Source organism: Cylas formicarius, unplaced genomic scaffold (assembly GCF_029955315.1).
Source record: "Cylas formicarius isolate icCylForm1 unplaced genomic scaffold, icCylForm1.1 PGA_scaffold_3__17_contigs__length_32017465, whole genome shotgun sequence".
NCBI classification, from domain to species: domain Eukaryota; kingdom Metazoa; phylum Arthropoda; class Insecta; order Coleoptera; family Brentidae; genus Cylas; species Cylas formicarius.
Genome location: NW_026844326.1, coordinates 26,374,245 through 26,387,902, shown reverse-complemented (window position 1 = coordinate 26,387,902; position 13,658 = coordinate 26,374,245). Strand labels below are relative to the sequence as shown.

The window sequence follows — 13,658 nt, the reverse complement described above, 5'->3', positions numbered from 1 at the left end:
GTCCAAAAGTGTAATTCGAAGAAGTCTACTCTTGTTATTTTAAAATAGAAAACCCACCGTAGATAAGATTTTATGGTTCACTTTAAATAATATGGATTTTGCATGGGAAAAGCATAATCGGAAAGCACTGTTACTGGAAAGCGGTAAAATTGTTTGCTGGCTACGAAAAAACTTGAGAGGTGTAAAGCAGTACCGAAGCGAGTACAAAAAAATCTTTTATCTTGATGAGACGTGGATTAATGAATGATATATGACACCCGATGCTTAGCAAGCTTTCATGGACGGCTTGTCAGCAGGTAATCAAGTCATAAGGAAAATAGGAGACTAATCGTCCATATTGTCCATTTGTTTTTGAATACCATTTCGCTGCAATGTTAAAATATCTTCCGGCTGAATCAGTATCACTTATGGGTAACGAAAAAATCAATTACGACGTATAGAGAAGACTCTAACTTCATCTTGGAGAAAACCAGAAATTATCGACCATAAAAATATTGATTTTGATGATAATTTGGCAAAGAAGAAAATACTGAATGGAGTATAGTTACACGAACATTATTTTTTATGAGCCCAGAGAACTGGAGAACAGTAGTCCAGACTATTATGATTTTTTAAAATATATATATATATATATATATATATATATATATATATATATATATATATATATATATATATATATATATATATATATATATATAATGTTTAATAAAAAAACTGAGTACCTAATATTACTAATATTGCCTGATTTTTATTTTGTTGTATTAAAATTATTTCGTTTTTACGAGTATCCAAATGCATAAATTGACCCAAACCTGGGCCCACTCGATAAAAACAAAGGATTTTGTAGTGAAATCAATGCAAAACAGTGAAAGTGGCTTCAGTATTTATTGGGCCACTCTGTAGTCCCTTTAAATACCTAATAAGGTTTCCTCACTTTACACCTTACTAAAATATAAATAGAATTGACAGTTTTGCAAAACAAAATATGTAATATTATTAGTATCAGGACCCACTACGACTGCAATTATTATAAACCTAGATGAACAACTCTCATGAACCTCTGGCGGAAAAAATTATTACAATCGTTTTTAGTAACATTGGAAATGGGTGCATTGTTTTCCCGCAAGGTTCATATTCGCCTTGCATTTTTTATGTTGATATCGTTTAAAAAAATAGTTTGGCAAAGTTCGCTATTCAGTGCCTTTATGGATTCATCCGAAAGTTAAACATAGAAACAGAGAATAGTTCATTTTCCGCAAAAAATGACAACGGGGCCAACAATAATGCTTTATTGTCGGTTTTGTAGATAGAATAAATTGTTTAAAAGTTCATCTGAAAATTGAGATTCGCGGACATATTTGTTTACGTTCGCGTCGCCACCACCCACAGCTGAAAAAATAGTCAATGTAAATCTGGCAACGCCGCGCGCGCCTCCTTCGAAACGACGACGACGTTGCCATGACGACGACGGCGACGATTGCCGGAGCATCTGGACCCCGCCTCGTTGCCACACCGCGCGCATAAAAAAAAACCTCCCGAATATATTAACAATCGCCCCCGGGGGAGAGAAGGGAATCATCCGATGGCGTCGTTCCTCGCTCGGTGGTGACCTTTAAAAGACCCGTGGGGTCGGCGAGGTGAAGGGGGAGCGAGAGATCGGTGGCGCGCGTGGTTATATGGATCCATTACGAAACGCAACCGTTGTGGGGGTGGGGGAAGCAAAATCGACTGAAATTAGGACAAACCGACACGCAAAATCAATATGGCGAAAAACGACAAACGAAAACCGCCAATACTAAATTACATGCAATGTTATGTCTCGCCAAGTTACCTTATTATTTATTTAACTGGCCGCCGATGGCTTTTCGTTATGTCTCAATGTCGACATGGCGGCAAATTTTTAAACAAAAAAAATAATTCGAATAGTAAAAATTTTAAAGAAATACGTTACGATGTTAACATTCGGCGCAACTGATTCATTCAAATAAGTTTCTTTATGCTGGCTGCAAGTTGCTACGCGTTTAATGAATGGTGGGTCTCCTTTTATGTCATGTCATTGTGTAAACAAATGAACCGGTAGCCTTACCGCTCCGTGTCGCTTTTGCTGGACAAACTGAGAAATTTTGCGGAGAAATACTGGCTGATGATGTCTTATATAACAGGCCGTACCCACAAGTCGTTAAGTTTTCTGTTAGGAACCTGAAATGGATCCGTTTGAATAAGCCATATAGGTACTAGACATAGAGGTCTTGCCCATCCCGATAATACAGGAATTTATAAAGCAACTTTTTTTGCGCATGCGCAATAATTAAAATCCTACGAACGACCTTGCCCATTCAACAACCGACATGGAAACTGACAGGTGGTCAATAAGTTTGAATGGGGCATTTATACGGAAGCATTATCTCAAAATATGCCTAAATCTCGCTAAATATTCTGAGCAAACGAGTTAAGTGTGTCTAAATCGATGTTTAGAAAGAAAATTTTAACATTTATAAAAATAAAATTCAAAACGCTGACCGTGGATGCTAGCTTAACAAACGTTTCTTATTTTGAATTCCACAGCGAACATGCAACTTGAAAATTACTTAATAATAATCGACGGCAAAATTCACGAGCGGCAACATCGCGGAGATCGCGCAGCAACCCAGATAGAAAAACGACGAAATTCGAGAACAAGGGTGAGAGAGATAGAGAGGCAGCCGCCCACGTCACGGTGACGTAGGAGGCCGGTGACGTCAGGCGATCGGTTTAAAGCGGCCGACGCGGAGCGACGTTCCAAAAGATTGCCCAATTTCGTTACGGCGCCATGCCACGCTGATCCGCGGTACAATAATTGCCGGCAACGCCGCGACCGCTTATCGCTCGTTGCACCGGCTCTCATCTTTCTGTGACCATCGTCGCGTCGCATGGGGCGTGCGATGTCGACGATTAAAATCGCCGCCTAAACAGGTTAAGGCGATGCGGTCGCCCCCGAACGAATCCTGCATAACTACGCACCTACACAGGCAGGATATTAAATTAAACGATACCGGGATAACGGGAACGCATATACCCTCATTTGTATTCCGTGTGGCGTCAGCACGGCCAATTACGAGCCCATGATAACAAAAGAAGAAGACTAACCTAACCTGGCATGACGCAAGAATACAACTGCTTACGAAAAAGCATGTTCTCGCAATTCAGGACGTTTTCGTGAAGTGTATAGATTTAAACAGTGTTATTCTCACTTGAGACGAAGACTCGTGAAGAGCAATATTGTATGTTGCTATAAACGATGAAGAAATTTTGAAAAATTTGCACAACTTGAACCGTACACGAAACCTTGACCGAAGTGGAATCAATATTAATAATAGGACAAAACAAAAATAATTTTTACGAAAACTGGAGGGCAGCTCAGACATAATTTTGATGCATGAAAGGAGGAAATTTCTGTCCTGTTGGTTACTGTACTGTATTTTTTTAGCGTGGCGGATATCTGTTTTATTTTTTCCGAGTGTTCCTTGAAAATTCGAAAAAGGTTCATTTTTCATATTTCATTGCAAAATGTGCAATCGAGATGAAACTAACCATGCGTCGGACACTGTGGTCTAGAACTTTGTGAAGCATGTGATTTCGTTTTTTTTTTATTCTCCGACGATGTATAAAACGTTTCACTTGAGAAATATTGTTGCTTACTAGGTACCAAATTCCAATGAATATATTTTTATACTATATTGCCACACAGAGGTCTTCCGTTTGTTAATGTGCCTTGCACCTTTGAAGCCAACGTCAACTAATGACAGTTTCGGTTTAGACTTTTAAGGACTTTGTCGACAGTATTTTATCGAAATAGGATCAGGACCCATTAAATTTTCATGGAAAATCCCGATTGAAGTGTGTAGTGACATCCTTCTAGAAAGAACATGGCGTGAAGTGCACAGATTAATTTGTTCAATTTAGGAGCATGCGCAGTGAGTACATTAATTTTACGGTATTTACGAAAACAAAAAAATAAATTCACGTTAGAAATTTGTGCGAAAAATTACAGCGGCGTTCGTGCTGGACCAAATATAAGAATTTAATATTAATATTTCAGCCAATTTAATGCGTAATTCATGGACCCAGCCGGAAGGCGTCGTTCGCGTCACCAGCGACGTAATCCGATTCGGCCGGCGGCAAATTGCGAAAATTGACGGGCAAATTGAGTCGCCCCGGCCCGGGCCCGGAAAATCCGTTCGGCTGCGCCGCCCCCGGGTATTTTAATCACGGGGACGAAATTGCAAATTATCGCCGGCCGCCCCGCACCCCAAACGCGAAAACTAGGCGGTTCGAAAACAATACAGGGTGTTTTAAAGAAGAAAAAAAAACTTCTCGCACGGGCTCCGCTTCCGGTTCTAAAAAAAATATATTTTTTGTCATAATTTGAATATGGGTATTTCTTGGTACAAATATATATTTTTAAAAATATCACGTGCATAAGGAGTATAAACTAAATATTAAAAAAAAGCGATGCCGCCAGTTCCTCCAACATTATTTTCGAAAAAATAAAAACCATTATCATGCATGAGAAAATGGCCAAAATCCTGGATATTGTTGTTTTATATCTAAAATTAGTTTTTGACTATTTTCGAGAATTTTTAATGAATTTTAATTTAAATTGAATACTAAAAATTACTGACATTTCTTGATCTCTCTTTTTCGTCCTTCCAGCCCTTGCGGACCGTTGCCGCCCTATATAGTGTCCGATTTGACGGTTTGGAAGTTATTTTTCCCTCTAACCTAGTCACGATGTTAAACAAGAATTTTACATTCTACGAGGAAATTTATAAAAAAAAATTATGAAAAAAATGTATTATTAATTTATTAAGCCAAACAAAAATAGACAACCAAAAGAAATGGCAGAACCTATACAGACTCTTTTAATTGCTTATGAGGTGCGGAAAAGTTTCTACTTTCTACCTAAATTAAGGCAAATATTCCAATTAGTTCGTAGCGATCGCTTCAATTAAGAATATATTTCTATATTTTCGAGGTTATTTTCTCTTGTGACGTTTTTGTCTGTAAAATAGTGGCTATAAAATACATGAAAAATATGATAGGTCCGTAGGACCATAACAGATCTAATGGCCTCGTTACACTAGAGCTTTTTTACACTTTCATTAATTTAAAGCACGCTGCAATGCTTCAAAAATAAACCTGTTTGCGTATACACATAAAAAAAGATACGTTGCTGTCGTTTTGTTTGTGTTTTGACTGCGATCATTAAATTAAACCAACATGTAAAAAAATATTTGCATATATGAGAAACATGTAAGCATTTCCTATATATTTTTTCACAAGATGTTTGTCTCCGCTGGACAAAAAGACATTTATTAAAGGCCTAAAGATTTTTTTTCTACTTCCGTCCGATGCCTAATTACACACCGATCTAGCGTGCGGGAAGCGTCACTTTACGACGGCAGTTTCGTTTCTCACGGATTCGAGCCACTTCGGACATTTCCGGGATTTTACCGCACGGATTTGAGAGCAATCGGATCTCGTTTCGAGTCGAACTCGTGAGTCAAATGCCGTTTACTGCACTCATTGTAACTGTAACGGTATTATAAAACTTCTGGAGTCTCCGGTCGAAATAAGTGTCTGCTTTAATAATGTTTACGATCCTAAACTTGAAGGGGTTCCATATTGTAAGCGTTTTGATTCTAATTTGAAAGCCACTTGAACGCAGTTTAAAATTAGAATTAATGCGTCGCTATATTGAAAAGATTAAAATTGAAATCACTCAGTTAATGAATATTTTTTTACGAAAATTTGGATGTCCTTGTCCTTAATATAATACATAATAAAATAAACCGGTTAAAAATGGGCAGTTCCGCTTAGATCTACCTTTTTATTGCTTCAAATAATATTCTTCGATTTAAAATGGCGTTTAATTTGACTTACGTGCATAATTTTAGTTCAATTATGGAGAGCATCAAGGCCCTACACCTAGGGCGGCAATCACCCCGAACAGCCAGCGAGATTGTACGCATAGTTTAATTAGTTACCTTCGTCACAAGTTACAAGAAACAACAACTTTTTTAAATGGCATTCGAAAACAATATAAGAGCAGAAAATGTTAGTTATAACCAGTTTGGGTTTCGTAGGGGAGTATCAACACATGATGCAATTGTTGCTCTATACAATCAAATACGAAGTAATTTAGACTAATTCTTTTCGATCAAAAAAGAGCTTTTGACGTAATTAACATTGATTTGTTGCTTCTTAAGTTATATCATTATGGTATTCGTGGCAACGCTCTAGGATGGTTAGAGAGTTTCCGAAAAGATCGTAAGCAAAAGGACGTCTTAAAACAAAACGATAAGAAATTTTTTTCTAGTGATGTGATGACCTCCAGTGGCGTTCCGCAGTCCTCTATTATTTATTATCTATATTAATGACATACTTTTCTGTGGATCAGATAATAATTATCTATTGGCTGATGATACAGCTGTATTTTCCTGCGGTGCCGACATGGCGCATCTGTCTAAGAACTCTAATCATGATAAAACTGAATTGATTCATTTCTCACTAAGTGTAATAATAAAACGATCGACGAGAGGGGGGTTGCGAAATTTCTGGGAGTTTATTTCGATTCTGGTCTTTCTTGGTCTCATCAGGTGGACTATATTCCTAAAAAAATATCCACACACTGTTTTGTCATTTGGGTCGATTATATTCTTTTATTGCTAGATTATTATTCGTATATCCAGTCCTGTTTAAATTATGCTATTACTGCTATTATTCGTACTTTAAACCGAAACATTATTCCTGCATAAAAATATTTATCGAAACGCAATTTTTGACATTTCCCAGTCTATAATACTGAATTCGGTAACGATGGTTAAATCTAATTATGATGAGTATATATGTATATATGTACGCGTGCAACGAATGAACATTATAGTTTCAGACAGAATTATAACCCAAAACATAAATTAAGTTCGATAGCAAATAGCTCAATCGTCCTTCCTACAAAACTTTTTAATAAATTACCACCTGAGATGAGGCGGATTTCGGGCTGCGGTCAGTTTAAGGCTGAGGTGAAACGATTGCTTATCCAGAAGGCACCTGCAGTGTACTTTTTAATTCGTGTTTTAACCATTTCAACTTGTGTTTGTTTTTTATAACCGTATGTGTTATTTTAAAAATGTTGTGTATTTTTATTGGTTGTGTATTTTGACATTATCCTATACTTACAATGTAAGTCATATGGAAATAAAGTATATTATTATTATTATTAAATCCGAGTTTAATAAATTTAATTAAAAATTTAATGAATAATATATATCTGTTGACAGCTGAAAAAATGACTGCACCACAATTAATCTTAATGTTAATGACAACGAAAGTGACATAGAATTGGATTTCGTGTGTACTTATTTAAGTAATTACTGATAATTTGTATATATTTAGTGTCATCGCATTTTCTATTAGTTCTGACAAGGTTTTTATACGTAAATAAATATAATATAAAAACCTTAAAAGTGCGTCCCCGATTCTTTGCCCTACAATACGAACTAGTCAGCAGCTTATTGCATTGTGGTGTTCCGCAGGGTACTAATTTGCGTCCCTTACTCTTTTTTATTTATTATTTGCAAAGCTTTTAAAATGCTGAATTTTCTGATCAGAACTTGCAAAGAGCTGAGAAATCCCAAGGTAATAAAAATTTTATATAACTCCTATCTGAGATCTAATTCGGAAGAATTATGAATATTTTAATGAAGCAATTGAAAGAATCCAAAATAAATTTGTATGATATCTTCAATTTAAAATGAGTGGAATCTATACTATTGTTTCGTAAAATACAGATTTGATTCGAATACATAATATGACATCTCTCCGGCAGAGGCATTTACTACAATATTGTATGATTGTATTAAAATAATAATAATTGATGATGACTTACTGCTTAATATCATTTTTTTCTGTACTTAGGACGTTTCCTGGGCACAACGGAAATGTTTCTATTTACCTAGGGCCAAAACAAATATAATGTTCTGTTACCCAATTCAGTATGTTGTGAATTTTGTTTATAGACATACTGACTTTCCTACTAATAATCTCGTATTAATTTGGAAGCGGTGTTTTTTTTCTTTAGCCTTTTTATCGTAGGTTTTCATCTAGCTTCGGGAAATATTAATATTTTAAGATTTTTGATCTGTAACTGGTGCATTGTACTGTTGATGAATAAAGGTGTAACTAAGTATAGACAAAGTATAAACCAAAACTAAGGACGGGAAAATACGTACCGCTCATGTTAAGCTCGGGGGCGACCAGTTCGTTGAGGTCGGGCTCCTCGCCGTACCAAAATATCCACAGTTCCTTCGAACTGGCCAGGCTGAGCGGGGGCGGTTGGTGCGACACGGGCGGCGGCTCGAACGCGTCGCCCACCATGTGACCGGCCTGATGGCCGCCGTGGTGGCGCGAAACGCCGCCCGTCCCCGGCACCCGCCTCCACACGCACAAGATGTCGGCCGCGAGGCAACGCGCGTAACTGCGGAGCACCGGGTCGTCGAGGGGCTCGCCGGGAACAGCGTGGTGCGAGCCGAGACCGCCCCCGACGCCCTCGTTCCACGTCAGCTTACGCCATTTGATGCCGGACAGCTCCGTCTGCAAAATAATAATAATAAGTAATAATAGTAATAGCAGTACTAGCAGTAATAGTAATAATAGTAACAATGACAATAATAATAATAATAGACTTTAGACTTTATTGGCCATTAAATACATTACAAGAACAACGAATGGCAAGTCACATCTGTGAATGAAAATGAATTAACACAGTACCAAACACATTCTAATAACATTCATAGAGAGCAACATAATTATCAGATAGACAAACATCAAACATTGAAACAAGAATTAGCTAAAAAAAATAAGTAAATAAATATATAAATAAATTCCCATTTAGTATTATGGAGACACTCGTGACGCAACACGTATGTACTCATCTGCAGTATAGAATGCGTTCTCCAATAGAAATTGTTTTATTATCTTACAAAATTTAGTGAATGGCAGATCCTTGACAACGGTTGGTAGAACATTGTAGTAATTAATGTACGATTTATTCAACTAGGATGCGCGCAGCCTAGAATGGCCCTGGACACAAGACTTAACAAAGCATGCGTGGTGGACCTTCCGCCCCTAAACCCGAACTGTTCTTTGCACAAAAGTTTGTGTTTTTCAAAATAGTTCAGCAAACGATCTTTTAAGATTATTTCGACGCTCTTACACATTGTAGGGATGATTGCAATAGGTCTATAATTTGAGGGGACGTTGGTATCTCCCTTGTTGTCTAGTGGCACAATCCTGCTTATTTTTAACTGTTCTGGGAAATATTCCAGTTTCAAACATCCGGTTAATTAGATGAGCTATAGGGTCAACTAAAAAAGTTGCGGTATCTTTAAGAATTTTTGAATTTAGGTTGTAGACGTCTAAAGAATTAGAATTACTCAAATGTAGAATTGTGTTATAGACTAATTCACCGGAAACCGGATCCAGGAAAAACGACCTCGTGGGACTTGATTGCCTTCTCATATAGAGCATTGGATCATTTTTTTTTTATTTCGGCAGTAATGCTCGATGCCACCTGAGAAAAATATAAGTTGAAATCAATGGGAGTAATACTACAATTGGTATAACCGCGATTAAGGTTTTTCTCATTGTTAATAAGTTTCCAGCAGCTCCGACCAATATTGTCAGTTATTTACAAACTGACCATAAGCTGAACTTTTTTATAGCGCTTATTTAAATTTCTACAGTCCTGCCAATGATCCGGACTGCCACACGCTTTGGCCATGGCCTTTACATGTAAGAGCTTATCATGCAGGCAACTTAGATCGCTATTGTACCAGTGAATCAGTCTCGAACTTGTAGAGTTAACTTGTTTCGTTTGAATAATCTGGTGATAATTGACATTGCTTGTTAGAAAATTTAACAGATATTCCACCGTATCAGATGGGCTTACTGTCAAGGAATAGTAATTATCCCAAACTGTTACCTCAAGAGTCTGCGAAAACTGCTTGAGACCTCGCGCTGACACGGTTTTAATTGAAAATCTAACCTAAAATCAGTTTTCACATTAATGAAAACACCTTTGCTGCTAATTTATAATTGTGAACCTTAATAATATTAAGTAACTCCTCACTATTTACAAAATGTATAATAATAATAATAATAACAGTAATAACAGTAATAACAATAATAATAACAGTAATAGCACAAACGAATGTCTGAGACGAATTGTGGTGTGGATGAAATCGCATAGGCTACAGCTGGCCCCGCGAAAAACAGAAATGCTCATCCTAAAAGGTAAAAGGAAGAGAGACCACATACGAATCAATCTGGGTGCGGTGAAAATACAACCAAACAAAACCGTAAAATATCTAGGTATCACTTTGGATGAACCTTAGCTTTAAACGACATATGGAAAACCCAATAGAGAACGCTGAAGATTGGGTGGCAAGGCTAACAAGGCTGGTGCCAAAGATAAGAGGACCTAGTAGCGGCAAGAAAATGGTGTTAAGGAGCGTGGTGGAGACTATTATCCTGTATGGGGCACCCATATGGTATACAGCATTAAAGCATAACAAATATAAGGATATAATCTCCAGGGTCCGGCTAAAAATGCTAATCAGAGTGGCATCAGCATATAGAACCGTCTCGACCGCCGCTTTACAAGTTATAACTGACGCTATACCAATCGACCTTCTTACTCAGGAGAGGCGATACGCACGCATACGAACAGGGTGCTCACAACCTAAAGCACTCAAAGATGACTGCAAGAACAAGAAGCATACAAACCTGGAAACATAAATGGAAAAATAATTATACAAAAGGCCAATGGACACTTTTCGGCACACTGACTATTATCTAACACAAGCCATCACAGGCCATGGGTGTTTTACGGCATACGCCAAGAAAATTGGAAAAGATACAACTGACACCTGTATATATTGCAATGAAATAGACGACGGAGAGCATACAATCTTTAAATGTGCGAGATGGAGCGTGGTACGAAACACTAGGTTGCATATTGATCGAAATTTAGTTCTCAAAATGGTAGAAAATGAGGGAGGAGCAGTGGAAAACAATACACGATATGATTAAAACCATAATGCGTCAGAAAAGACAATATGGCGAGACAACCGGTTTAAAAATAATCTTAGAAGACTAGACATGATGGCATGTCAAACACGGACGGTTCCATGGATGCGACGCAGGGTGTAGAAATAGAGAGGTTTTAGTGGGTTAGAGTCCCACACTGTTTTGCCCAGATAAAAGACGGCAAAACTCGTGCACAAAAAGAGAACACTTGCCCGTTTAAATATAATAAAAGAAATATAATATTCTGTGATAATTTATTCTTGTAATAAATTATACACAAACAAAACACCATGTTAGGGAAAACTATTTTGTCACAACAGTACGAAAGAACCGAAATGATGACGATGTTAAAATGTTAAAATTAATGAAAATTGAAGCGGGTCCCGCATTTTTCTAGGCGTGCCTAAAATCAGCTGATTTCTTTTTGAGGGATAAGTCTTCATTCGTTCATTCATTCATTTAAAGTTGACGAAGCACATTCACATTCTTCATCCAAGCATCTTCAATTGGGCTCGCATCTAGACATAACTTGACCAATTCTTTTCTGTGGGGTCAAATATTATCATATATATCATAAAATCATTTCCGGTAAAATCAACATAATCCCACACTTGCCATTGTAGCCCTTCAAAACATCACTGACCGCATACGAAAAATTCTTAAAACCAGATTTACAAATAATTTAACGAATTTGACTTATTTTGAAAAGTAATAAATTAAAAATATATAATTTTAAAACCTCTTTTCAAAAAATACCAAGAGTTGTTTCAGCGTCTCACCGGGAACGCCGATCTGATATAGCAACGATAACTAACTTAAATTTGAACATTTAAGGTTATACTAAAATTATTGGGTCCATCCCCGTGATATTTTTAGGATATTAACACTTGCAGTTATACCAGAAGTAAGTGCCTTACTTAGTAAACAATTTTTATATTTGTTGATGAAAAAATTACAATAAAAGGCGGAAATAATTTTGAATCATTACGGTTCAACCAAATGTTTCACCTTAGACGCCAATCTACAAATAACTTTAAAAATATTTATTTAAATATTTACATATTGGCATTTTCTTCATTTTAATTGGTCTATTATTTAAAAAGGCTTTAATTGCTGGAAAACGAAACCCCAAACGAAATACGTTATGATTTTACAAATGTACACCAGATTTCACGCCCTTGCCTTTCCCCAATATGGAAATAGGCGAGACAATGTTCATGTCCCTTTAATTCCGCCTCCTCAAACAGTCCCTGCAGAGCAGAATGCGAGTCAGGTTCTGCTTAGCTCTGAAGAAGCCAACAAGATAATCGGCGAAACGTCAGCAAGTTCGATTCGAAATCCAGAAGGAAGCATAAAATCTTCCAGAATTTTTACTTAATAGACTCTTGGAACGATGTGTGCCTAAAGACAAATTCCAGCCCACGCCATAAGTGGATCTTTCAATTACATCAGCCATGAGGAAGAAACACACGCAAGATTTCGAGGGCAATATTTACAAAAACGTATGGAAAGAAATTGTTATGATATTAAACACAATCGACATTCACTGGTTCATGGTATTTTTTCACCCTTTAATGAAATACTAATCTTCAACACTTTCATTTAAATGTCGGCACAAAAATACGACGACTAGTGAATCAGCAAAGGGGAGATACCAGATTTAGATATCCACAGAAGCATGCAAAAAATTTACGCAGGTTCCAACTTGCAGACTATGTGTTTGATGATTAGATTCGTCGATATCTTTTCTTTAAATATAAGTGTTTTTCTATTTATTTGAATATTTTAGTGCTCTTTCTCATTTTGGTTTAGTTATAATTTAAGATTGATTTTATTTAGATAAATCCATAAGTGTTGGACGTACGCGATTCAACTTATTTGCATTATGGAAACTTTGATAACAATGCAAACGCTATTAAGATTTGAACACTACCACTTGCTATAAATAGAAATGTAAAAGCGAATTGAAATAGTTCGCTTGCATTCTTAACGTAACTTTATACGTCGATATGGCGCTCGTCACACCTAGATAAGGTGATTTAAAAGGAATGTCAAACGATAGTCTAGCAAATTAATTATTAGCTTCCGTACATGTTTACATTAATTGCAGCATATGCAAAGATATACTATCAAAAATATACGTATATACATCCAAAAAAACGACCACTGGGCCCCATTTCAATTTTATTAATGTATAATGCAAGTTACTGCGTACAAGGCACGAGTGGTTAGTGAATATTTGGACGAAGTGGGTATCGAACTAAGGGTTCGGCCAGCTTGCAGTCTAACTAACCCTATTGAGAATCTCCACTACCAACTTTATAAATGCATTATCCGAAAGCTTTTACAATCTGCGAAGGCCACACAGATTAGCCTTTGCCTTTTTTCCTTATTTCTATTCTTTTCATCTCTAGGTTCTTTTAGGTTTTATAATTAAACCTAATTGTTTGCTGGCTTTGTCACAGATTCACAGATTAATCCAAAGCGTTCGCTTTGAAAAAATCCATCTTCAAAAAAAAAAACGTTCA

General features: G+C 36.8%; 1 protein-coding gene across 4 annotated transcripts in view; it reads right to left on the bottom strand.

The window, feature by feature from the left end:
• The window catches only part of LOC132700219 (mediator of RNA polymerase II transcription subunit 13), a 68,473-nt gene that overhangs the window by 30,809 nt on the left and 24,006 nt on the right, over nucleotides 1-13,658 (bottom strand). For all 4 annotated transcript variants that reach the window (XM_060667428.1, XM_060667429.1, XM_060667430.1 and 1 more), the window contains exon 2: nucleotides 8,274-8,634. In XM_060667428.1, the coding sequence (XP_060523411.1) occupies nucleotides 8,274-8,634 (361 nt within the window). The remainder of the gene's footprint in view (nucleotides 1-8,273; nucleotides 8,635-13,658) is intronic.